Source organism: Gymnodraco acuticeps, unplaced genomic scaffold (assembly GCF_902827175.1).
Source record: "Gymnodraco acuticeps unplaced genomic scaffold, fGymAcu1.1, whole genome shotgun sequence".
Classification (NCBI taxonomy): domain Eukaryota; kingdom Metazoa; phylum Chordata; class Actinopteri; order Perciformes; family Bathydraconidae; genus Gymnodraco; species Gymnodraco acuticeps.
Window position 1 is genome coordinate 512,835 of NW_022989810.1, and position 27,415 is coordinate 540,249.

The 27,415-nt window shown below is 42.5% G+C and overlaps 1 protein-coding gene across 1 annotated transcript; it reads left to right on the forward strand.

The window, feature by feature from the left end:
• The first annotated feature begins 235 nt into the window (after positions 1 to 235).
• On the forward strand, positions 236 to 27,069 carry adcy3a (adenylate cyclase 3a). Its single transcript, XM_034228259.1, is given in 22 exon segments — positions 236 to 570; positions 1,171 to 2,385; positions 6,138 to 6,287; positions 9,797 to 9,927; positions 10,052 to 10,163; positions 10,670 to 10,797; positions 11,082 to 11,240; positions 12,180 to 12,345; positions 12,585 to 12,704; positions 13,503 to 13,645; positions 14,003 to 14,164; positions 14,315 to 14,402; positions 15,925 to 16,041; positions 16,198 to 16,247; positions 16,249 to 16,476; positions 17,334 to 17,415; positions 18,134 to 18,292; positions 18,390 to 18,536; positions 19,508 to 19,621; positions 19,740 to 19,866; positions 21,320 to 21,444; positions 22,177 to 27,069. Coding segments are annotated over 21 exon segments (3,372 nt in total). The 5' UTR covers positions 236 to 570; positions 1,171 to 1,701; the 3' UTR covers positions 22,357 to 27,069.
• Positions 27,070 to 27,415: the final 346 nt, after the last annotated feature.

The window sequence follows — 27,415 nt, forward strand, 5'->3', positions numbered from 1 at the left end:
TTTTCAGAAATATTTATTTTTATTTCAATTATGATGATAAGATTCGTTTTCATCTCAATTAGTCTACTGTATCCAAATTGATATGTTATATAACATAGCCTTTTACATGAAAATGCGATTCGAAGCCACTGATTCACTTTTAAATACATTAATATTGATAAGTACATGTTTTTTTATATATAACTTACTCGTAAAAAAAGTGAAAGTGCTAATTTGTCTTATTTTGAAAGTGACCGGAAGTGGTGCTTGAAATGCTTGTAGCTAGACGGCGAAGCGGTTTCTTTTGCGGAAAACACCCAGGACAGAAGCGGGACTCGGTGTACACGTCGAGGCGACTTTTTAAAAGCCTGTTTTTTTATTATTTCGTCAAGACTATTTCATTTATGTAAACCTGGCTGCTTTTTTCGGGAGTACTGAGGGAATCACCGCTGCACGAGGGAACCACCGTCAGCACCTAAAGGAGACGACATCTGTCTTCACATGGTGAGCATCAGCAGCCTGTAGATAATGGACATGGCTCTCACAGCATCTGGAAGAACGGGGACACATTATCCCCGTACAGCATGTCAGGTGAATGAAATTAGACACCACCATTAGAAACATTCTTATTGGACAAGCCGAAGTAAATATTAAACATAATCACATCATTAATAGTCAAATATAGCCTACACAATTTAAGGCTTAAGGCAAGCATTAAAACAGGTTTGTCGGATAAGTCAGTGGCATTGGAGACAGCTCAGGAAATGAGCTTATTGTGGAATTGAACAGTGCGGACAGTGAAGTGTTTTCACAGCCTGTGTATTCAACACAGCGCAACATGTAGCTAGGTAGGCCCGCAGCACAGAGCCCGGTCCATGTGACAGACCCTGGGAAAGCTGCTAATATAAGGAAACCTATTCAATTCCGCATACATATGACACATGCCAGCTCCAAACGTGTGTTTTTAATGTATTTATTTCTGCCAGCTGCCACACACGCCATTAAAATATGAAAATAAACAGCAGAGCAGATTTTGCCATGGATGCTGGCGTGACTGTGTCTCTGCAGAGAAGAAGGGCCAGCTGCAGGGATCAGACTGCTCTACCTGATCATCAGCTGCTGTTGAACATATGCCTCTGTTTGTTGAGAGATTATGGTGAATGTATTCCTTATTTGTTCTCTTTTATGCAGGCCATGTGAAGAGGGACTATGGAAGGCCAAAATGCAATAAACAGTCCAAAACAGAGGAATGATGGAGACAGAGGGAGTCGTAGAAACAGCAACACATTCGATCCGATTCTAATGAAATCAACAACTCTTGCTGCACAGCTGCCTTGTATAAAGGTGGAAAGGAGCTGGTGAAACGTTCATAGTTATAAAGCTGAATGAGGAAACTAGAGGTGCACATTATTAGGATCACGTTGCTGCAAAAATGAGTAGGCGTACTGGATGTGTGCATATGACACAGGACTAACTGAGTCAACTGAAAGCGCTGGAAGGAGTGACCACAGACGTAGCTATGTAAGAAGACTTCTCTCCGATGCACGGGTCCTGACAATCAGCACACTACTGTGATTCATGGCACATATGTGGTACCTCAGGGGGATACATCGGTTCATTAGCAGAAGAGAAACAAGCAGATGATGAATACATGAGATTTCTCAGCGTTCGTCCTAAGACAAACAGGTTTCCATTTTTTTGATTGAAGGAAGCACGGTTTGAATGGGCACCATGCCTAGGAACCGAGCCTTTTCCGAGCCAGAGTACTCTGCGGAGTATTCTGCAGACTGCTCTGTGACGCTGCCCTCTGACCCCGGGCAGGCGGTTGGGCGAACCCATGAGGTCACGGTTCGGAGCTCAGGATGCTGCCTCTGCCTGCCGCGATTCATGCGCCTCACCTTTGCACCTGAGTCTCTGGAGAACCTCTACCAGACCTACTTCAGACGGCAGAGACACGAAACCCTGCTGGTGCTGGTCGTCTTTGCCGCCCTCTTCGACAGCTACATCATCGTCATGTGTGCGGTGGTCTACACCACTGACAAGCTGGCTTCTGTTCTGGTGGCATCATTGGGACTGGCGGCCGATATTGTCCTCTACGTGCTGTGCCGCTTTGGGCTGCTTCCAGACCGCATATCGAGGCGGGTGGTGCCCTACGCCCTGTGGGTGCTCATCGCGGCTCAGATATTCTGCTACCTGGGACTAAACTATGCCCGCTTCCACCAGGCCAGTGACACGGTGGGCTGGCAGGCTTTCTTCAGCTTCTCTTTTTTCCTGACTCTGCCTTTGAGGCTGACACCCATCGTGCTCATCACCACTGTGTCCTGCGGGGTCCACACCCTGGTTCTAGGCGTCACCATCGCCCAGCAGCAGCAGGAGCACATCCAGGGGGCCGCACTCGGCAGACAGGTAAGAGTGGGATGGGAGGAAGGGAGGTGGTGTGGAGAGACAGTAATTGGTTGTCCTGAATGCTTTTACTAGTGTGACCTCATGTAGCGAGACCTCCACTCATCAAGAAGTAGGAATACAGTAGAAAAAGTTTCACATTTAGGATGGACTAATAGTTTTTTGATACCCAACTCTAGGAATTATCAACATTGATTTGTTTGACAAGTCATTTTATAATGACGTTTTGCCTTTATTTGATATTATGATATCAAAAGCGACAGGTAGGAAAGTTGGTGAGGGAAATGACATGCTCGAAAATAATGAAATACTAAGTACGTTGCTAATATATGGAACATATGTGCCTTATACAAGTTTACATCAGGTGTTGATTGGGTGTAATACAATTAGCGTAACAAATATTTGGAAAGGAGATCATCGGTGTATGCTTTTAATCAGCTCAGTAGTTAAAGTTAATGAATATGCAAGGAGTGCAGACTGGAAGAAGTCCACCCTTTTTCTCGCTGCACAAACCATGTGTGCATAATATAAGCATTGAATTACCGACATGGATAAGAAGATGCACATTTTGATGCAGAATGCTGTGAATTGCACAATTCATGGGCTGTTTAAAATGTTAAAAGCCCAAATATTCACAGAGCTGTTTATATTCCAGTGTTTTGCCATTGCTTTGGCTCAATGTCTGCCACATTTTCTTCTATGAAAGAAGTTTGGACTCAAATTCGATACAAATTAAAACAATTGTACAAATTAGGTTCACTAATGAATCCTATGTATCAATCATTGCATTTGGAGTGGGTGGGGTGACCTAAACTGTAGCAGTGGCCCATCGAGATGTTTGGCTTCACTTTTGGAGAGCTTCCATTTTCACCATCTTGATAGCTATTACGCCTCTGCAAATGGAACTACTTCTACTCTGAAAACCACCACAAAAACTGCTTATCAACCAAAAACCTCACAAACTCACACACATACATACATTCATGTACCACAGGGAGAAATAAAGGAGCTTAATTTGATGGGAACTTCCCCATGATACAGCTAGCAAAGTGCTAAAGAGTGGTGCTGAGGTGACGTATTTTTTTAGTTTTTGAAGTTAGCATCGCAAGGGCTGCCTGGACAGAAAGCAATGGGATTTCTCCATTGGATTCCAGTATGGTGCAAAGAAACACTAATAATAATTACCACGTTTTGTTCAGCAGGATAATCTCCTCATATTAACACCACTTTGTGATTTTTAAAGCGCAAATGACAAACAAAATAAATCACGGTCGCATGGTTGCTCATCACCACAGCTAGGTAGACACGTGTTGACCTGATAATGTTTAGTAGTTTATGTAGTCACTTGTTAGCAGTCACCAATTTTAAGACACAGAAGATTCACCAGTGGAGTATTTCATGCGTATTTATGTTTTAGAACAAAACGTTAAAATATCTTATATACCTTATTTCAGGTTTCTAACCACAAAGACTTTCGAAACGAGTGAACTGTAAGTGGTAAAACTCAAAGTAATTTACGGGGTTATAGGACTCATTCCTGCGCCGCCACCACTCAATGTTCTACATACTTGATTCCTGTAAAAAAGGAAGCTATGTATAATGGGTGGGACCGTTGTTGAAGTTGAGAGCCAATAGCCAATATTAGGCGGTGGTTTTGGCGCAGTGGTTAGAGCGTTGATCATCAGATCAAGGGGCGTTGGGGAACTCCAGTTCGAAACCCGCCTCGGCCGCCACTGCGTCAGGCCGTTGTGTCCTTGGGCAAGACACTCTATCCGCATTTGCCCCTGTGGGTAATGTCCACAGTATTGACCTTTACAATTGTAAAGCGCTTTGAGCACCTGTAAAAGCGCTCTAATTAAAAAATGTAATCCATTATTATTATTAATAGCGCTGAATACGCGTAACGTCCATCGACATGCAACTGGCATTGCTATTAGCTGACTGACAGGCAATTTGATGACTCGGTAATGAGGGTTTTTTCTTGCTGAATTTAGCTCTTGAAACCCCTGGCTGTGGTTGAGTCATCTGATAGGGTCGCTAGTTGCATCGCTAACTTAGCCAACTACCTAACAGCACATACAGTTAGCAGTAATACGCTCTTTAGCAACAAGTAAAAGTATCTGTCTATCACTCCATAAATATCTTGATACTGTATATGTGTTTGTCAAACTAGGTTTATGACATTTAATGACATTTTAATGAAAGTCCAAATGGTACCACTGTAGTTAAGGGCAAGAAAATACTTATGATAGCCAATGTCAAAACCAACTGTGGGTCATGTCATGCACACCCCTTTAAATAAAGTAAAGAGCTGGGGTAGGTAATTTTGGAGAAACCAGCTTGAGTGAGCTAGAATTTGAAAATACACAGCCGGAAAAAATCTGCCACTTCCTTACAGAGCCCCTCCTCCAACACACACGAATGCACACATGACCAATGAGGGCACGAGATAAGTTTGTGCACAGGTGGAAGGCTGACAGGCAGGTAGGCCATCCAGTTAAAGCACTTAAGATATTCATTGCTATCGGGATGTTAAGAGCATTCCATGGAATATAACAAGTGTATCTCGAGCCGGTTTCTCAAACGTACCTACCCCACCTTTAAGTTGTATGATATCTTATCTTATAACTGTGTGGTCCTGACTATACTTACCATAATGTAACTTGAAATAGACGTTACTGAACTATGTCAACATAACTGAAAGCTGAATTACCCATTTCATAAAATAGCTTGCTTATGCAGTAAAAAAAATTCAAATAATAAATCAAATAATCTGCAGCTACTATGAGTACTGCTTTGTGTCTAATCTTCACAGAGTAACTTGTTAAACAGGTTGTTCCATATTTACGCAGTGAGACTTCACAACCTACATGCATGATTTCTTCAAATCATCTGTATAAACATTGTAATTGCATAGAGCCACATGATAGTTCTCTAAGGGTAAGGGTATTTACTACTAAAGCAAAAAAAGACACAAACTCCATACGATGTCCTCCATCAGAGTAAAAGGTTTCTTATATACTGAAGTTGTGTCAGATGATAATGTGGTCACCCTAACGTGACTTCCTGTAGATAACAACACTGTCCTGATGCTGCTGTGTTGTCTGAAGCATAACACCTGTAATAACTTCCTGGTTTCATATACTGTGAGGACAGTCCGCTACAGGAACACCTCAGCAAGCAGGAGCTTCAGGACCAGGCAATCTGCCAATAGATCTATAGATGTGTACTTAAATGAAGGTGAAGCTTTCATCAGGGCGTGTGGTAAAGGAAGTAATATCAAGATGGTTCAGATTTACAAAAGAAAAAGTTATAGTTTGCTACAGCTTCATCTCAAATGTGTAATTATGGCAACGGCCAAATAAAAACGTTCAAAACGAGTTGTTTTTCAGCAGCAACACACACATACCAGCAAGGATTCAAGAGAAGAAGGGACCAACTGTATAGTCTGTTGGTGGCTGCTTAACATAAAGTGAATCCATTTGGTCTACACATACAGATTCATAAAGGCTTTTTTATTTGTTCTTGCCAATTGAAGTAGAATTTAGATTTCCTCCTGCACGTGTATTTGCCCAAATTACAAGCATGGAAAACGGCAGTCAGTGTAAATGTAATTCTGTCCTTCTGTTTAGACATAACATAACATGGAAGCATTGTAGCCAGACTTCTCCAAATTGCTGTAGTGTCCTATTATACCCTCAATGTGCATGTGTTCATTAAATGATGGACCCTAACTGTTACATTATTTTTTCCAGCTACTAGCCAACATAGTGATCTATGTCTGTGCCATCACTGTGGGCGTCATGTCGTACTACATGGCTGACCGCAAGCATCGGAAGGCCTTTCTGGAGGCCAGACAGTCCCTGGAGGTCAAACTGAACCTGGAGGAGCAGAGCCAGCAGCAGGTCAGAGGTCAAACTGAGCACTCTGATGTTTCCATGTGTCAGTTTAAAAACATTTTCACTGTGGGGGGGGGGGGGTTGTATATTTGTGCCCAAAGTCAGAACAGTTCTAGTATAATTTCAAAGTGTCCAGTGTTGGCTTTTATGGTATGAGCAAACAAATATTAATTATATTTAGAACAAGTCACCTCTTTTTACTCTCGCAAGGATCCTGGAGGGGGCCTGGGAGTACGCTTATCCGGTCTACATGTGTTTTGTAGACTTGGAGAAGGCGTATGACCGAGTTCCCAGGGAGTTACTGTGGGAGGTGCTGCGGGAGTATGGGGTGAGGGGGTCTCTACTCAGGGCCATCCAATCTCTGTACTCCCAAAGCGAGAGCTGTGTCCGGGTTCTCTGCAGTAAGTCGGACCCATTTCCGGTGAGGGTTGGCCTCCGCCAGGGCTGCGCTTTGTCACCAATCCTGTTTGTAATATACATGGTTCGGATTTCGAGGCGTAGTCGTGGGGGAGGGGGTCTGCAGTTCGGTGGACTAAGGATTGCACCACTGCTTTTTGCAGATGATGTGGTTCTAATGGCTTCATCGGTCTGCGACCTTCAGCACTCACTGGATCGGTTCGCAACCGAGTGTGAAGCGGCTGGGATGAGGATCAGCACCTCCAAATCTGAGGCCATGGTTCTCAGCAGGAAAACCGATGGACTGTCCACTTCAAGTAGGGAATGAGTCCTTACCCCAAGTGAAGGAGTTCAAGTATCTCGGGGTCTTGTTCTCGAGTGAGGGAACAATGGAGCGTGAGATGGGCCGGAGAATCGGAGCAGCGGGAGCGGTACTGCAGTCGCTTTACCGCACCGTTGTGACGAAAAGGGAGCTGAGCCAGAAGGCAAAGCTCTCTGTCTACCGGGCCATTTTCGTTCCTACCCTCACCTATGGTCATGAAGGATGGGTCATGACCGAAAGAACGAGATCGCGGATACAAGCGGCCGAGATGGGTTTTCTCCGCAGGGTGGCTGGTGTCTCCCTTAGGGATAAGGTGAGAAGTTCGGTCATCCGGAAGGGACTCGGAGTTGAGCCGCTCCTCCTTCGCGTCGAAAGGAGCCAGTTGAGGTGGTTCGGGCACCTAGTTAGGATGCCACCTGGGCGCCTCCCTAGGGAGGTGTTCCAGGCACGTCCAGCTGGGAAGAGACCAAGGGGTAGACCTAGGACCAGGTGGAGGGATTATATCTCTTCGCTGGCCTGGGAGCGCCTTGGGATCCCCCAGTCAGAGCTGGTTGATGTCGCCAGGGAAAAGAAAGTTTGGGGCTCTCTGCTGGAACTGCTACCCCCGCGACCCGACCACGGATAAGCGGGAGAAGAAGATGGATGGATGGACAAGTCACCTCTTTGTAAAAGGGTCAATTTATAGCCAGTTTATGTAGTCTCATAAAATATACATAACTATGAATCATTGTAATCATTGTTTACCTACTGCCGTCCTCAGTCAGAAAGAGTCATGTGTCCAATTTATGGTTACAAGCTAATAACTGCAAATCTACATTCTACTCAGAATGAGCTGTACTTGTTGTGTGCTAAAGTATTAGCATGCTAACATGCTAAACTAAATGTGGTTAACATTCTACCTGCTGCATGCATGTTTTGTTCGTCTTGCAATGAGGGTTAGGTAACCTGAAAATCAGCCTCAACTTGTTTATGAGTTGTGAGAATTGAATAAAAAATGTGCCTGATTTAACTAAGTATTACAGTTTTACAGCATCTTCATCCGGTCCTCTTTAGATTTGTTATTGGCCTATCATGCAGCTTGTGTGTGTGTCAGTTGGACGATTCTAATCACATGTTCACACAGAGGAGTTTAGGCTCCTCATTGAACCAATGCTAGTGTTGGAATGCTTCTATACAGCACTCCTTGGCAGTGCCTGATCTAGTTCCAACCCATCAGGGACTTGAACTGGTGACCCTCAGGTTCCCAAGCCAAGTCTCTACAGAGTGCCCTGCTGGTTTGTTTGGGCTGGTACTCTCAACTGTCTTCTCCCCTCCTCTCTTCACATCTGTGGCCACTGGGCATTCTCCAACACGACTATTTATGGAACAGATGTTTTGCCCCACGGAGGAGCAAGGGAGCCAGGAAAAAGCCAGAGAATGCTTATGGAGGAGAGTAAAGGAGAGAGTGAAGGTATTGTGAGAAGTGGAAAGAGACAACAAGAGAGCTGATAAAACCATGAGTGGGATAAAACTCTCAGAATACTAATGGAGAAGCCCGGGCTGCGGGGAGACAAGGGCCGCCAACCAATCAAGAGGCATCCGGTGGCTGCTGGTTAACATAGCAACGGGCCTCCTGAGACGTTGTCAGCTGTAATCACAGAGCAGACGCTGGTCGCTTCTCTGCCTCTCTGCCAGTTTTGATAAGAATATTGGAAGCTGCCCCCTCTTTCCATGTACACGGTGTGTGTGTTTGTGTTCACAGGTCCAATGTGCCTGTGTGTGCGATGAAGATTTTTTCTTTGTCATTTAAGTGTGTGTGTGTGGGCCTGTGTCACTGCGCAGGATCTCTGTGACACGCTGATGACAGTTTGATGCCATTCAGCAAAGAGTACACTCTGTACACCTTCTGTATTCACCAGCACGTACTCCTCCCTGATATCACTTTATTTGTGTTTTTTTTGTACAAGGAACTGAAACATGGCACCATCACCATTGCATTTGTTCTAGCTGTCACCTTTGTTTACACTATTTGCAATAGGAGTCACAGCAGAGAGTTGTCTGTTAGGACAGTTCCGAAAAAACATTCCGCAAAGCCCCTTTTTATTTCATAGTTGGAAAGGTTCCAACCAAACTATGAACGCTATAATAATTATTTACAAATCATCATTTAAGTTGAGACAAAGGGAGGGAAAAAATACTAATTACAGTTAATAAGTAAGGTTAATGCCTACAACATGTCAGCAATGATTGCTATCGATCAAAGATTTGGGGCTTTTGCGTTCTGTTTCTCTTTCTGAGACTGACTAGCTGAACAGCCAATCAGAGTGCTTGGCAGCTAATTCAACAGACAACTTAACATACTTAGTTGAAAAGGTGCCATCAATGGTGCGGGACCGGATAAACTAGATCCACAGACACTCACTGAAGGCCCCACATTGGCCCGGTGTTACACTGATAAAAAACAGGCACGGAGTAAGAAGCCTGCTAACAATGTTGTAAGCATTATTGACACCAGCTAAAGACCAGCCACAGTTCGTTGCTTTTTGGATGACATTATGCTGCAGTCAGGTCTGAAGTGATGCAACCAGAAACACAATTCAAAGTAAAATCATCAAGCTTGGCAGCTTCATGCTTAACTTCAATTAAAGCCAGTACACCGCCGCTTTCAGGCCTTTTGCTAAAGTAGGCCAACAACCTGTCTCAAGATATAAAATGGTTGTAATAACAGTTCCTGAAAGGAAAAGTGATTTTTGAAAGAAGTATGGTCCCTGTTTTTTCCTAAGCTGTGTATGATGTCCTCTGTCTCCGTCCTTCACAGGAGCGTCTGCTGCTCTCCATCCTTCCAAAGCACATAGCTGATGAGATGCTTCAGGACATGAAGAAGGAGCCCAGTCAGAAAGAGATGCAGCAGTTCAACACCATGTACATGTACCGACACGAGAACGTCAGGTAACGTGCATGATTGCTCAGTCTGATTGCTGTTCACAGATTCTAACCAACTTGTTCGTGGATGATCCTGTTAAGTTACTGTCGCAGCATGATATCATCACTAATGTCTCCTGTCGCCCTGCAGTATTCTGTTTGCAGACATCGTGGGCTTCACTCAGCTGTCGTCGACCTGCAGCGCTCATGAGCTGGTCAAACTGCTCAACGAGCTCTTCGCTCGCTTCGACAAACTGGCTGCAGTGAGTTTCATCAATTATCTCATTTACATCACGGTTACAAGAAATGCTAAATATTCCGATTTTTAAATGTTTGTATCCATCTTTTTTTTTACATTTGTGATTGTATTACGTATCCAGCTAATGGTGATAAAGCTTCTAATATTTAACTCAAATGATCATTTTATGTACAGATTTATATATCCAAAAACAAGTTGGGATGCTGGAAGCTGACTTTTGTTGTTGTTGCACTGCTTGTGCATTAAAAGACACCTATTATGAGTCCGATGCAGGAAGTGATAGGTTTACAAATGAATGAAGCAGAACTAGTTCTGTACTGTATCCGATCTGCCAAAGGCATGTCGATCACATGGACTAGATTTGTGCATCCTCAAAAACAATCCAAAAAGGAAAGGTCACTCATTCATTTGTAACGATACACGCTGAAAAAAAAGATTGCGGGTGTATTTATCCCTGCATTGGAAACATGTTGGCTCCATCTCTCTCTTCTTATCTTGTCTACCCGTCAGAAATATCACCAGCTGAGGATCAAGATACTGGGAGACTGCTACTACTGTATCTGTGGGCTGCCTGACTACAGGGAGGACCACGCTGCATGCTCCATCATGATGGGGCTGGCCATGGTGGAGGCCATCTCGTGAGTACAGGGGAGAGGAGAGGGACTCTGTTCCAACAGTCGGATGGGTTGGGTGGTCAACAGTTTGGAATCCACCACTGATAGACTGATGCTTTCTGTGGAGCACACTTGTGAAGTGCACAATGACAATTAAGCTGAAATAGATTACAATTTCATTTACTTTTGATGCCCTTTGTTGCTCTTCATGAGATATCTTAGAGACTTTGTTGAGAATGTATTGTAAAATGGACAGACGCTAGTTGTGGTTTTGTTTACTCTGGCTGTTTTTCTTAAACCATCCACAGGTACGTCAGAGAGAAAACTCAGACAGATGTTGACATGCGAGTGGGAGTGCACAGTGGGACCGTCCTGGGGGGGGTTTTGGGACAGAAACGCTGGCAGTACGACGTCTGGTCCACGGACGTCACTGTGGCAAACAAAATGGAGGCTGGAGGGATACCAGGGTGAGAACTCTATTTAGCACATGTCTTGTGATCAGGTGTTTCAAATAAAAGCACTTATATCCACAAAAATGTCATATAACATTTCAAAGTGATGTCTATGTTGCTTTCAGTCCATTACTTTGTGTTACATAAAAAGAAAACACCATTTGAATTATTGCCTTTAAAAATACATAGATCACACTTCAACAGACACAGCTCAACATTATCATTAGTGTTAGCATTAGCATTAGCACTAGCAACATTCACAGTGGATTCATCAGAAAATAGATGCTGCTGCTGGAGTCGTCGGTCATAACGTAGTATATCGTAGTTTGTTTTCTAAGGAAAGAAGAAGGCACACTGCAGCAACCAGACATTTCCACTCAGTGTTGTTCTTCCGTAACAGGTGACTGGGTTATTAAGGACATTTACATCAAATGCAAATGTGTCTTTGGCACTTGCAAATAAAACTACACTCACCGTACAGAGCACAATGTGCAGTTCACACAGAAAAAACTAACATTTGCATCTTAAGGTCAAAAAGTGGCAGTCATAAAGAAAATGCTAATTGGATTATTCTTTGACTGCCATGTAGTCCATAAGAAAATCCTGACTGATCAAGATACTCATCAATATCATCATTTCTAAGCGTTTGACCAATCACAACAGAGCTGGCCAGCTAACCAATCAGAGCAAACTGGGCTCTGGTTTTAGACAGAGGGTGAAAAGAGCAGTATGAGAAAAATAGTCCCAGTCACAGTAGAGGCACACAATACTAATATGAACATGACATTTAGCAGAATATTTCCTCTTTAAGGGGCTTTTGACCAAATTCAAACAGCAGCATTATACCACCATTTTTTAATTATTAGAAAATAACGATGCTATTATAATTTTACAGAAGCAGTTAACGCAATGACATTTCAATCTCTAACCCCCCCCTGTGTGTGTGTTGGCCAGGCGCGTCCACATCTCTCAGAGCACCATGGAGTGTCTTCATGGAGAGTTCGACACAGAGCCAGGAAACGGAGGAGACCGCTGCGACTACCTGAAGGAGCGCGGCATCGAGACCTACCTGGTGGTTGTCCCTAAAGTACCTGTGGGGAAGAACGGCATCAACGGTGTAGTGAGTCCAAGCTCCACACACCCACACTGCAAATATTTGGATATTCAAATGTTGGCCTCACATTCAGCCAGCAGATGCACAGGGACATTCATTATACAGGATGTAACATGTGAAATCACATTTAACTGTTAAACATACTCAAAGCTGGATTTAAATGTCCTTTACATTGATGCAAATAAGGAAGATAAGTTAAACTACTTTTTGTAGTAATGTGCTCTGTGTTTGCTTGTTTACATTAGAAGCTGTCTGTAACCTCGTCCAATGGAAACTCCCCTCTGTTGATTAACACCACAGAGTGTAACGGCAGCGTTAACACCGCCTGCACCACCCCCGAGGAACCAGAGGAACTGGACACAAGGGTAAACAACGTCACTTCTTCAATTACAGACAGAATGACATTAATATTAGTTGGTTGTTCCCAAATAATTCAAATGTTGTTTTGTCATTATAATAAATACTCGTTTGTTATAGGGTCACTAAATGCTTTTGCATAGAGTCTGACTTTACTTTTTGATGAACTTTGATACATGAATGGGTGCCATTCTCCATTTGCACACTGTCCTGGCTAATGTTAGCATATTTCTGTTTAGCTGCACCATATTCACCATATCTGGCTAGGGTAAAGGTCATAGTGATTACAATCAATATCCCTTGGGTAGATTACCATGAGTTGTTCAGATCATATTGATTAGATGAGACTATGACACCATCTTGTGTTCAGAGTTGGAAGAAGTACTCAGATAAGTCAAAGTGTAGAAATACTCTGTTACAGGTAAAAGTGTGGTATTCAAAAATATACTTAAATTAAAGTACAACAGTATCGGCATCAAAATATATTTAAAGTACCAAAACTGAAAGTATTTATTGTAGATAATGAAACATTTTCGGATTATAATTAGTGGTCCATTCGTGTGTTCATCATTTTTATTTTGCAGCTGGTAACGGTGAAGCTAGCTTTAAAAAAGGTATAGTAATCCATAAGAGTACATCATAATTCATTAGTTTATTTTTGTATTAATCATTTGAACATGCAAAATGACTAGTCAGTAATCATGTCATTTCGTCAGAGTACAATATTTGCTTCCAAATGGTAGGATAGTAAAAGTAGGAAGTAGCATAAAATACTCGATAATATAAATTCCTTCCGGGGACTTCAGGTGGTCAATCCGTCCTTCCCGAACCCCCGGAGGAGGCTGCGACTGCGGGACCTGGCAGAGAGGGTGATCGACGCTCAGGAGAACGAGCAGGAGCTCAACAAGCTGCTGAACGAGGCTCTGCTGGAGAGAGAGACCGTGCAGGCGTGAGTATCCTGTCATCATACTATATCAGTATCCCTGTGACTGTGCTGTTCACACTGTAAGAAACCCCAAAACATCTCTGTCCAATCAGGCGGTTTATAAGAATGACCAGACGATGACACATGTTGTTCTTTGTTTGAATTACTTGTTGCTAAGGTCCCATTTCTGTTCGTATGCAAAGTAAAGTTTGATAGCTGTGTTGACTTTGTTCAACACAATGCGTGTTAAGTGAAGTAGACTGCATCAGTGTTCCATGGTGTGAACCATTTTGGGGCATGAGATGACCCAAAACTGCAACATGTGTGATGTAATACCAATATTTGACATTTGATCTAATGCCGAGGCTCTCTTGTGTTCAGTCTGAAGGGGAAACACACCAACAGGCTCTCCCTGAGGTTTGTAGATCCGGAGCTGGAGACACGTTACTCCGTGGAGAAGGAGAAGCAGAGCGGAGCGGCCTTCTGCTGCTCCTGTGTGGTGCTGCTCTTCACCGCAGCCATGGAGGCCCTCATAGACCCCTGGTCAGTTCACACACTCTCACAATGTGGCCATCATACTCAATATTAGACATCTTTCTAAAAAGCTAAATGAATCGTACCTTCGCTCTCTCTCTTTGGAGTACCAGAGATACTTCTGAGATGTTTCAAGATGTGTCTGTGTGTTTGAAACAGGCTCATCGCAAACTACATCACCTTTGCAGTGGGAGAGGTGCTGCTGCTCATCCTGACCGTCTGCTCTCTGGCAGCCATCTTCCCTAGAGTGAGTTACAACGCAACTTTTAGACTGTTTTCACTACAGTAGCAGTAAACAGGTAGCAGATGTTGTGACTTCCTGCTGTGTCAGGAGGATCGTCTGATGGAGAACATATTGTGGCTTTCCTTCGGAGGGCCTGTTATGGGAATTACACTGTATATTCCGTTTTTTTAAAGTGGGAACATTGGTGTCAATGTCCTGTTAATTCTGGAGCTGCAGTCAGTAGAAAAGTAGTTAGGCTGCTTCGATCCAAGGTCAAAAATGCAGCATCTGGCCTACTGATGAACACGTGTCGGCAAACCTTTAAAATGTGTCTGGAGCCGCAAAACATTCAATTCAATTTAACACCTTAAACAGTTTTATATATAGTTCTACTATACATACAAAACCTATAGTTTGTTAATTAAAGTATAGAACTGTTATTACACTGGCATATGAAGGCCTACTTTGAATGAAAGTATGCCATTCAATAACAATATATCAATATTGTTCATGTTTCTTTCTCATCACAGATGATTGAGTATAATGCAGCTGAATAAATGTTTTCATTTGACCGTCTTTCCCGACATGTCTATTATCTCTGAACAAGTTCACTTTTTCTCGCTCCTCAGCTTTCTGCTGCAGCTCCTAAATCCATCATTTTCTATTTGTTTTTATTTATAGAAATGTACATTTAGTGTACAAAAGGCAGGGGTCAGAAACTCATAGCTGTAGTAGGATGTGATTCCGGTTGTTTTTATTTCAGTGTCACATTTTCACCTATAACTGCGATAAGACATGTTCTTAACCAAATATAGTCCACTGTTTTAATACATAGCTGTTTTGATTGTACAAAACATGGGCTAACATCACAGTAATATCAATGTCCTCATCTCTCTAAGAGGAAGCAAAGCAAATTGGCATATTTCCCTTTTCCACATTTGGAATGGACGTGAAGTGCTTTTGATCCTTCGTCATGGAAATACCGATGCATTGATTTCAGGAGGCGGCCGGTATCGAGTGCTGCTGTCAGCTCAGGTCATTCAGTGAGACAGTCATCACATGGACAACGCAGAGCCATTGTAAAGAAGGCCCGGGGCTCTTCAGTGTTTATCAATACCACATCAAATATCACAATGTCATCACGCCACAGTGCACATCACTGTCCATTAACAGTGATCATCTTCTCTGCCACAGCAGAATCAATGTGTCTCACTTGTCTTTTAGTGGTCGAAAGGCTAAAAAGTGCTCTAAAAAAAAGTATATTCACCATTTAAATATCAAACACCTGACCTTTTTATGAGTGGGGGTCCTGGGCCTCGTTCATGAGGCCAGTGGCTGACAGGAAGAATCTGTTCTTGTGGCGAGAAGTTTTCCTGATGAACCTCTTGGAGGAGAGTGGGAGTGAGAAAAAGTGCTTGAATCCCATCCCTATAAAGCTTGTAAATGGAATACAGCTTTAGAATGAAATGACTTGGGACTAAATGAACTGCAGCGTGAGAGAAACTATGTGCTGATACATTCTTTATTGGAATGCTGTTGGTTTCAGGTCTTTCCAAAGAAGCTGGTGTCGTTCTCCACCTGGATTGACCACACCCGCTGGGCTCGGAACACCTGGGCCATGGCGGCCATCTTCATCCTCACTATGGCCGACATCATGGACATGGTGAGCTGCTCTCTGCTGCTCCTCACAATCGCAGTGTGGGATTTGTGTTTATTCCTTGAGTGTCTTTTTGACATTAGTGAGCTTTACCCGTGCAGTTTGAGAAATGATCTTAATGATAGCACTGAGCTCATGACTTTCTGTCTCTCCTCGGTCCAGCTGAGTTGTCTGCCTCCAGCTCCAGACTCAGGCAGTACCACAGCGCCCCCCCCCCTCCTCCTCCTCCCTATCAGGCCCGGGCGGTTGCCTGTACAACCCCAAATACTACAGCTACATCGCCGTGCTGGCGCTGATGGCCACCACCATGCTGGTTCAGGTCAGCCACATGGTGAAGCTCACGCTGATGCTGCTCATCACGGGGGCCACGGGCATCGTCAACATCTACAGCTGGAGGGACATCTTCGACCGCTACGACATGGCCCGCTTCCAGGACTACAGGTGAGGCAGAGCCAGATCTGTGGAACACTTCCTCACACACCAAGTGTATCTGTAGATTCAAACGTAGCCTCGGCACCACTTCTTGACATATTATGCTAATTCTTCGGTTTCATACTTGTATTTCTATACTGTGACATGTTTCCTAGTTTGAATGTTCAAAAAGCTCTTTATTCTTCTCATACTGATTGGTTAGCTGGCCGGTCTGTTGTGATTTTTCAACCGCTTAGGCACGTTCTGCCCCTTATCGTATCAAGTGCAATGTGTTGGAGCGCTAGCCAATAGATAGAATAGATCACACAAGTGTTACATGGTGATGTCATGAGGAAGTAAACAAAGGAGTCCAACGGAGGCGTTCAGGCAGGAGGGAGTGTGTGGGAGAGAAACTCCCTCAAATACCTATTTAACACACTACAGGGAAGGACAAAGCATGATATGCTCTATTAAAATATTGTTGAAAGCTCAAAACGTGTAAGTTATACAGATGCTATCCATTTGTTGGTCTTGGTTGTTTCCTTTAAATGTTGCGGCCATCATTGTGGGACAGCATTACCTCCTTACCTTTCATAAAGTGAATATGATAATGAAGGAAGCGTAGAAGCCCCTTTCCTATCATCTACAAAATATGAACAGCTCTTATCGGGCTGCCACTCAGCTATATCCGGGTCCTAACCACCAACACTTTTGAACCACAACCTAACCATCTACTGAAGCAACACACCTGGGTGCATGCTCAAGTATTGGGGTCTTATATGTCATCATACTTACACTAACTGAATGTTAAAGATATGTAATGTTGGGGTCATCTAAAAGCTGGTATTACAGGAGAAATGTCAATTGTTAATGTTTCTTCTTTGCAGCACATACCTGGTGCCCTCCAAGTTCACAATGACAATCATGATCTTCATTATGATGGTCAGCTTCTATTATTTCTCCAGACATGTAAGTAAACTTCTATCGATGCATTTACAGAATATCCCAGAATACAGAACTCAAAAGTAACAAGTCTAGCAAAGTGGTGATGGTGTTACTACACTAGGTAGGATACGCTGTGTCCTCAGAGCGCTGTTGTTGTGTGATATAGAGAACGTTTTTTGAAAGGATGCTGAATAGTCTTGTTTTTTCTAAAGTCGCAGGAAACTTGATTTAGACCTATTGTTGTTGGAATACTGTGATGTACTGGGCTAAGCATTTAACATTGTCTACCAGCAATGTATTTAATTACTAATGAAAGTCTTATATTTGATATCTTATTCACAATTGAGACAAGAATGTATATTAACCTGAAGTAATGGACGTTGTGTGCAAACTAATGATGATGAACACAATATTCAAACATTCTAAATAGGAGTGGAAGAATGCCACAAATCCTCTTTACCCCACTTTACAACAACTCATTGTCCTTTACTTTAAACCATAATTGTACTAATGTTATTGTTCAGAATCAAACTATGGTAGAAATGTTGTTTTGATAAATAGCTTCCTGACATTGTGTCACTTAAAGATCCAAAGATGATTCATTGTCATTAAGCGACAGAGGGTTACACATTTGGCATTAGCATGGCTATGTGAGGGTATCGAGTATGAACAAGAGATCAGAAGTCATATCTGTTCACATGTACTGGTCAAACGCGGACTCAGTCCCTCTTGCTGCCTGCAGGTGGAGAAGCTGGCCCGCACCCTGTTCCTGTGGAAGATAGAGGTCCACGAGCAGAAGGAGAAGGTGTATGAGATGAGGCGCTGGAACGAAGCCCTGGTGACCAACATGCTGCCGGAGCATGTGGCCCGACACTTCCTGGGCTCCAAGAAAAGGGACGAGGTAAGACCCTCCTTACTATTCAATATTTCATCAACGTTCAAGTGTGTTCCTCAAACTCTGATGTCTTACTCGACACACTCTACCTGACTCTTCCCAGGAGTTGTACAGCCAGTCCTACGATGAGATTGGAGTCATGTTTGCCTCCATTCCTAACTTCTCTGACTTCTACACGGAAGAGAGCATCAATAACGGAGGGATCGAATGCTTACGCTTCCTCAATGAGATCATCTCAGACTTTGACAGTGTAAGCTGAATTCTTCCCTCTGCTGTGTGTTTCAATATCAATATGGGCACTGAAGTAACTCACAACAACATGACACATTCTACAGTTACATCGATTTAAAAGTCATACACAAATACAAGTGATGTTGCTATTTTAGAGCTGGTGACAGAAAATGGTAGATATATTTTGAAGTGGATGGAGATTGAGTCCCTGTGGTTCCAATTTCACTTCCGTTTAATCTTAGATTCAGGTTCAGGTTATTTATTTGTTACCGTAGGTAGATTTGGTTTGTAGTTTAAAGACAAGGGATCCATTGTCAGACACGCTTTTTGAATCAACACAGACAACACGCAAATCTTTAAAAAAGTACCCCAAAAAAGTACCCCAAAAAAGTACCCCAAAAATAAAAACCACAAACGGGTAAATAAATACATAAATAGCCATTGCCTCCATAGCCTCTGTGTGACGCCGTTACAACTTTTTCATATGAACGATGGCTGCTGGAACGTCTTTGGACTATTAACCTCCGGCCCCAAGAAATCTGAAATTCAATGTGCGAATGGTGGGAGTCGTTGAATAACCTCAGTCTGCTAGAGAACTTAACTTCTGACAAACTGTTTCTGATCTAGACAGGTGACCTAACCATGACACTAACACAAAATAAACGACAGAATGGACTCAATAAAATCACCATGAAACAAGACCAGTGTGACCAAACTAACGCTGGTGCCCCTTTTTGCACACAGCTTTTACGGTTTGCTTTAAAAGTTACGTTTTACGTCAATTATTGTCCTGAGATTTGAGTAAGTTTGCACACATCCCACTGTCCCCATGTTTTTGGTTTTACATGTTCAGTCGTATATTGGACTTCTCAAACCACCTGACAAAGTCGTCAATGTCCATGCCATGGCTGGTCTCATTGCCCTGGAGCCTACTAACAATACCAGAGTCACCTGCATACTTTACAAATCTTCCCCTTATATCCATGGCAGCTGCTGGATGAGCCTCAGTTCCGCTGCATCACAAAGATAAAGACCATCGGCAGCACCTACATGGCCGCCTCAGGAGTCACCCCAGACGTCAGCAACGGCTACAGCTGCATGAAGGTCAGACTGTTCACCTGACTCTGCAGTGTGTGTGTCTGCTCTCACTAAAGAACATCTCAGTTGTGTTTCAGCAGTCCTGATGCAGCTGGTGTTGAGCTGCGTTTGTGTGTGTGTGCAGAAGGAGGAGCAGTCTGACAGAGAGCGCTGGCAGCACCTGGCAGACCTGGCAGACTTCGCTCTGGCCATGAAGGTCACACTCATGAACATCAACTACCAATCATTCAACAACTTCATGCTACGCATCGGTACGTGTGTGAGAGTCTGTGTGTGTGTAACAGCAATGCAACTTACAATGATGGCAGCACTGATCAAGTTTTCCTGTAGCTCTTAAAGTTCACATAAACAGTCTTTAAACACTGCCAGAGCCCATACTGTGCTCCCTTTAGTGTTTACTTCCTGTCTGTTTTATCCTATACATCCATGGTTGTATTCTGCTGTTCCCTTTAGAGTTTACTTCCTGTCTGTCTTCTTCTGCTGTTCCCTTTAGAGTTTACTTCCTGTCTGTCTTCTTCTGTTGTTCCCTTTAGTGTTTACTTCCTGTCTGTTTTATCCTATACATCCATGGTTTTATTCTGCTGTTCCCTTTAGAGTTTACTTCCTGTCTGTCTTCTTCTGCTGTTCCCTTTAGAGTTTACTTCCTGTCTGTCTTCTTCTGTTGTTCCCTTTAGAGTTTACTTCCTGTCTGTCTTCTTCTGCTGTTCCCTTTAGAGTTTACTTCCTGTCTGTCTTCTTCTGTTGTTCCCGTTAGTGTTTACTTCCTGTCTGTCTTCTTCTGCTGTTCCCTTTAGAGTTTACTTCCTGTCTGTCTTCTTCTGTTGTTCCCGTTAGTGTTTACTTCCTGTCTGTCTTCTTCTGTTGTTCCCGTTAGTGTTTACTTCCTGTCTGTCTTCTTCTGTTGTTCCCGTTAGTGTTTACTTCCTGTCTGTCTTCTTCTGTTGTTCCCGTTAGTGTTTACTTCCTGTCTGTCTTCTTCTGTTGTTCCCGTTAGTGTTTACTTCCTGTCTGTCTTCTTCTGTTGTTCCCGTTAGTGTTTACTTCCTGTCTGTCTTCTTCTGTTGTTCCCGTTAGTGTTTACTTCCTGTCTGTCTTCTTCTGTTGTTCCCGTTAGTGTTTACTTCCTGTCTGTCTTCTTCTGTTGTTCCCGTTAGTGTTTACTTCCTGTCTGTCTGTTTTGTGGCCACCACTGGCATTAAATAGACAGGACTTCTTTCTGCGGATTGATATGACCTCACATAATCACTTGATGATAGCTTTCTTAGCAATTGTCTGATAGCGAAAAATAGCAAACCTCTGAATTTCCAAATTGACCAAACAGAATTGAGTATTCAACTAAGCTGTGTAATACAAGTTAAAGTAATAGTTTGTATGTACATTGGCAGTATTCTGGCAATTGTTGTTATGAATTAGTGATGTCATTAATACTCAATAAGGTAAACGGGTAAATATGGGGTTTTGAGTTTGGAATAAAGTTGCATTATTAGTGCATATGTTGTGTTGTGTTAAACATGGGGCAGCAATTAAGCAATTAAAGCACATGAGAACATAAATTGAGTTTCATATCCTATTTTAAAAGTACAAAACCATATCCAAAAATCTAAAACCCAACAGGCCAAATCCCAAGCTATGTTGTTCAGTGCTGTATGTGATTAACAGTGAATATTCTAAAGTCACATGACTCACGTGAACTCTCCCCCCCAGGTCTGAATAAGGGCGGAGTGTTAGCAGGAGTAATCGGTGCCCGGAAACCCCACTACGACATCTGGGGCAACACTGTGAACGTGGCCAGCCGCATGGAGTCCACGGGGGTGATGGGAAACATCCAGGTACAGCACTGAGACCCACTAAAGGCCTCTGCATCACTCAACACTGTTTAGACTCTACTAATGTGCCGGTATAAACTACTCGGATGCAGAATCATCCAATTTTCCATTTAAGTGATCAAAACAAGTAGAAGCTATATCACTGATTTATAAAAGTGTGCATACAAAAAGATTTAGATGTATGTAAAGCTCAAATAAGACATCTTATTATTGGTCCATTTGGTATACAGTACTGAAGAAAACTGCTGTCACTAAAGAAGATACTGACTTTAATCTGTGCAAATCAGATAATGAAACAAACCACTATCATTAGCCGCTGGACTTGCTTGAAATATTTGTATACATTTTCAGCCTTTAGCAGCTAAAGTTTCCCCAAAACTCAGAGGGACCAAAACAAGAGCTAAATGGGACTCGTATTGCACTTACATTAATCGTGTGGAACAAACAGGACTCCAAATAAATGATTACATATGGACGACGACGTATGTTCTTTGTGTCTGCTGGATGAGTACATGTGTAATTGTTTGTGACGCATTTATCATAACAAAACGTTACTATTTAAAGCACAATATGAATGAATTCAAAATGACATTTCTTTATTTTTGCATGTTCGGAATATATGAACAGTAATATTTGCCACATTTATTACATTATTTATCAAACATTGTGTTGCAACAAATATAACATTCTGCTTTGCTTAGTTTCTGAATGTGTGTGTGTGTGTGTTGCCCCCAGGTGGTGGAAGACTGCTACAACATTCTGAAGGAGTACAGCTTCCGCTTTGTGAGGAGGGGGCCGATCTTTGTGAAGGGAAAAGGTGAACTGCTCACGTATTTCCTGAAGGGAAGAGACAAACAAGGCTCATTTATCAACGGCTCCTCTGTCACTCTGCCACACCAGGTGGTGGACAGCTAAGGACGCACACACACACACACACACACACACACACACACACACACACACACACACACACACACACACACACTCCCTCCCCAGCAGTTACATCCAGTGTGTAATGATTGCAGAGTGAGAGAGTTTCTGGAACGAGAAGTAATTTGCCAAAAAGCACTCCGGTACCTGGTATTCAACCAAATGTTTACAAATTACAGAACCACTACACACTTCATACACACCTCTGACAACACCATTACTGAACACACACACACACACACACACACACACACACACACACACACACACACACACTTGTTCCCTGTCTGTGGAAAGATATAAATGCCTGTAGATATTGTATTTGAATTCAAGTTTCACCACGGAGCTCAAAACATGAATCAATTTATATAAAATTGAATTATTCAAAATCTAGAGACACAACAGACATCCAAATCGGACACTATAGATTAAATATTACAAATACAAATAATTAGACTACAGTACATCAAGTCAAACTTAAGTGACACAAGATGGCCACATTTTCATATTTATGGTAGTTTTTCAGAAAAACAGAGAAATGCAATTACTTTCAGTGTAAACAAAGAGAAGCTGTGTTCCCCCCACCTAATGGAATTAAGATGGAGGTTAATGACAATGTGTTAGTAACTGGAGTACGCTGGGTGTGTGTTTTCACATTCTCCAGCAACAAAAAGTGATATGAAGGTTTCTTCAACATTCTCCTGCTACAAATATTCACACCTTCAGACACACTCTCCTGCAGCTCATTTAAAAAAGACAAATCCACTCCAGCAGCTTTTTATCCAACCATGGACGTTGGCACCCTAACCATTCAGATATCACCATGTATACCTATCATTTCAATCCAATGTCATCCATTGCCGAACAGCAAGAGGATAACTCATTCAAGCTGGTGTTATTTAATTTAAATACAATGATAGGTTTTATTTCTTTCCAGATGAAAACATTGATCTCTCACACACACACACACACACACACACACACACACACACACACACACACACAAACACAAGGCCTTTCGCACCTGACCACATTAACACAACGTAGCTTTTGGACGCCCGGCCTAAATTCTGGACCGCTCCACGTGTACAAAATCCTTCCATGAACGGAAAGCTGATCTGAAAGCTGATCTGAGCTCAGCTTCATCAGACTGTCTCTGATGAAGAAGAGGATTTGGAAGTGGACCAATGAGAGGCCAGAAGTGACAATAGAGCTGCTGCCAATGTGTGCGCATAGTGTTTTCCTGCTAAATCAAAGTATTCTCTCTCCTCGTGTGTGATCTGGGGACAGGTCGCTCCTCCGTGTTCACGCCTCTGTACGGAGAGACACAGGTGTCAGGTCAGAGGGTAGCACACATGGCAGAAATATTTTTCACTCTGATTGTGGATTGATGGAAGTGCCTATCACAGCTGTGATGTTTTCATGAAGTTAAAGGAGTCCATAGCCTTCTACAGGTAGGGGAAAGTCTTTGAGTCTTTTCACATTGCTGTGTGGGGATAATTCAAGTTTACTTCAGCAACTCTAAGATCTGGAACATGATGAAATCAACCAAAACAGGTCTGTGAATGGTTTGGAAACAAAGCAACAGGGAGCCTTATTCAAAGATAAAGTATGCACTGTAACATTATTACCCATATTTTCACATCACAGTTTATAAACCCACTGCCTGCCTAAACGTTGACATACTGTACCTACCAAGCCCCCAGGAAGAGTGGCGGCCATTAAAGCAAATGTTTCTAGTGGCCAAACAATGGTACTACAACGTCCTTGTCAGTTTGTGACGTCATTGGGCCAAAAGAAGACTTTTTCCCATTGACTTACATTGGGAAAGAGACGTCTGTAAATAATTGTATAATTCTTTTATAGTTTAATTTACTACACAGGAGTTACTTTCCCTCTCCATTTATTTAACTGAGCCGAAACCCGGCAGATTAGATTAGAATGAACGCCTCAGACGCAGTTCTCTTAATACACCCATGGTGCCAATGTTTTCTTTGGATTATTGTCAGCATTTTAGGTGTGCTCACTTTCAGTTTAATCACCAATGATGGTTCGGACTATCATCAATGTTGTCTAAATATAAGGCTTATTTTGTTTTTATAAATCGGCCTAACCGGTTTTACTGTAATGGGTATTTTCATTTGATTTATTTTTACCAAAAAAAGTTATAAAAACATTCTAGTAAATGATTTGGCTTCCCCCTGCAGACACTCTCAGTACCCCTAGGGGTCACGGACCCCCTGTGGGACAACTTCTACTCCTGTTTCTGGATCCATTAGAGACCTCTTTGTGACATTTGATCTCAGCAATTAGCTTGCTTGAGTGTGTCAGAAAAGGACAGAGGCTGTAATAAACTGGAGTTTCCTTTCATTGCATGTGGAAAAACAAGAGACTTCAATCAATCTAGAACGTATTAAACATGTATTTCAATGTGTCAAAAGACGACAGCGACAAACGGTTCAATACATGAACTTGTTGCAGCCTTCCACATCGTTTGCACACGATTTGAATCAAGCCCATTTCTATCTGGTATTAACATGTGTGGAAAGTGTCGATAGGCCTTTGAATTCACACCTCGCGCTTTGACGCTGCTGTCCCCAGTGCTACTGAGGAACGGTCTCCACCTTGCTTCATGGACGAGTTCATTTATTGCCACCCGAGTTAGCAGAATTGGAATCTGTGTGCATTAACCCCTGCATTACAAAGCAGATTCACTGATCCAGATACAGATCTCATGTTAATACCAAGTGGACTCGGGGTCTAACTTTTCTCTTGAGTTTTGTCCTGAAGTTGGCTATCATCTGTGTGTTTGTTAGTCTCTGCTTGTTGGACATGTACAGCAGACACCACAGGGTTTTTCATACACCAATGTGTTTTCACGTGCAGTTGGCAGATGGGCCCAAAAACATTTTGGTTCATGTGAAAATCTGCAAGAAGTTCTCACTGAAGCTGCATTCACATGATACGCGATTTGCTCTTCGCCCACCTTGAGTTTGGGCACAGAGTCTTGCGGGCGACAAAAGCTAGTTAATTTTGTTTCTATGGTAACCTCTCCTGCTAGTTTGCACCACTTCATGCCGCTGTCATCTTATTGGTTGCACGTTGAAAGGTCAGCAGTAAACGAGTTAAAGGTTTCAATAATTTGAACGCAGTGCTCCTCGCCCCCAGGAAGTGCACCAACAAATGTAGTAGTGGCCAAACATTTGTACTACAGTCCCTTTCTTTTTTCCATTGACTTGAAAAACTCAAGTGCTTATTCTCGCTGGGCAAAATCCCCTAATTGATCCAATACCTTTTGAATCTACAGTCGCTCCATTTAGGGATTCATGCTCCACTGAGGACATTTCATAAGAATGAACAGTGCCCCGCCTCCGACCAGTTCTCTTTATACATCAATGTGCGTGACTCTAAGTGTAGTGAGTCACCTATTCACACCGCTCTCTCTATTGAAACATAACAGCAACACAATAATAATAATAATAATAACTTAGATTTATATAGCGCCTTTCACCCTAGGTCGCTTTACAGAAAAACTGAATGTCAGCGCAGAGCAGTTTTCCCGCCTATCATGTGAATGCAGCTTAAGAGACCTGGCCAGGTGAGAAAATATGGACAGACAAGAACACCAAACAAAATCGGACTTTATTATTTCAAATGTTTGGAGTAATTGCAGGCAAACCATATTCTGAGGGAAGCCTGTAGGTCTGCCTCGACAGTCTTCTCGCACGCAGGGAATGAGGCATGTCATGGTGCTTATTTTTACATCATTTTGCCAAATTTGTTGCAATTAGAGAAGCTCTGACAAGACTCCCCAAACGGAGAAAAACGCTTGTATTTTGGATGTCCACATGAAGGCAGGACACGCAGTAGAAGGAGCGCCCCCACCTGGCAGGAAGCAGATGTGCTGGGTGAGGGTTTTGGGGATATGATTATGTATACATCTCTTTCCTCCGCTGATTGTAAAGCCCATTAATGATTCAGTAGAATGGGATGAAAGTGCAATAGTTTCTTCTTCTACAAAACCTGACATGCTCCTCTCTTAAGGAAAGGTTCAATCATTCCTTCCCCTTTAATTCATATTTTTATAACGTTATGTACAAGTTTTGTTCTATTTAAGGAGAAGGAAAGAGGACTGAGTATGTCCTAGTTGTATATAGACTTTAGAAGGTGTTTATGAATCAGATTTATTTATTGGAAATGACAGGGACATTGTTTTTGTGGTTGTTTTTTTACACAGATGTGAAAGTGCCAATGATAAAAGGAATTACTTTAAATGTTAAAAGCCAAAAAATGGACCACGGCTGTTTCCTGATTTATATTTTAAAAGAATCTCAGGCTTGGGAACAAAAATGGAATAATGTGTCATGATTCCAGGTTTTGACTGCGACAGAATCTTTTTTTTTTTTTTTTTTTTAAAGCTAAGCAGCAACACAGAACAGTGAACGCCATCTGGAGAGCCAGCAGGGCCAGCCGATGATGAAGTCGACAAAATGATTTAATCTTGTGGGTCTAGTTGTTGTTGTCGTTCCATTTTGTCCGGATTTGATTCAAAACTTTGATTCCTCTGCACATTTTTTGTGATTTTTAATTAGATATACTGTAGATTCCAATTCTGGTTTTGAAGTATTTCTCATTCTGTGTACCCTCCTTCATTTCAACTGTCATCGTAAGGTGAGTTGATTAAAAAAATCCAATAAAGATGAGTCTCAGTGTCATGATTACTGCACAGTAGGTGGACACTGCGGCACAGTGGATGTCTCAACATCTCCGTAGGTGGAGGCTGACAAGAGCAGCAGAGGTGAGTCATTCAAACACTCCAACTGTAATAAAGTGTAGAAGCAAAAACTCTTATCGTCACAGATGCTGCACTTCCCTGATTTAAGCCATCATTTAATTGTCTTCATTTTGTTATACATTGGTGCTTTGAAATAAAAGCAAAGAAGAAGAACCTAGTCTAACAACTAGGACCATTATTCACCTGTAAATATATAGATGACATTATAGCATGCTGTACCAATACTCAGGGTTGTGGAGGGATACTCTA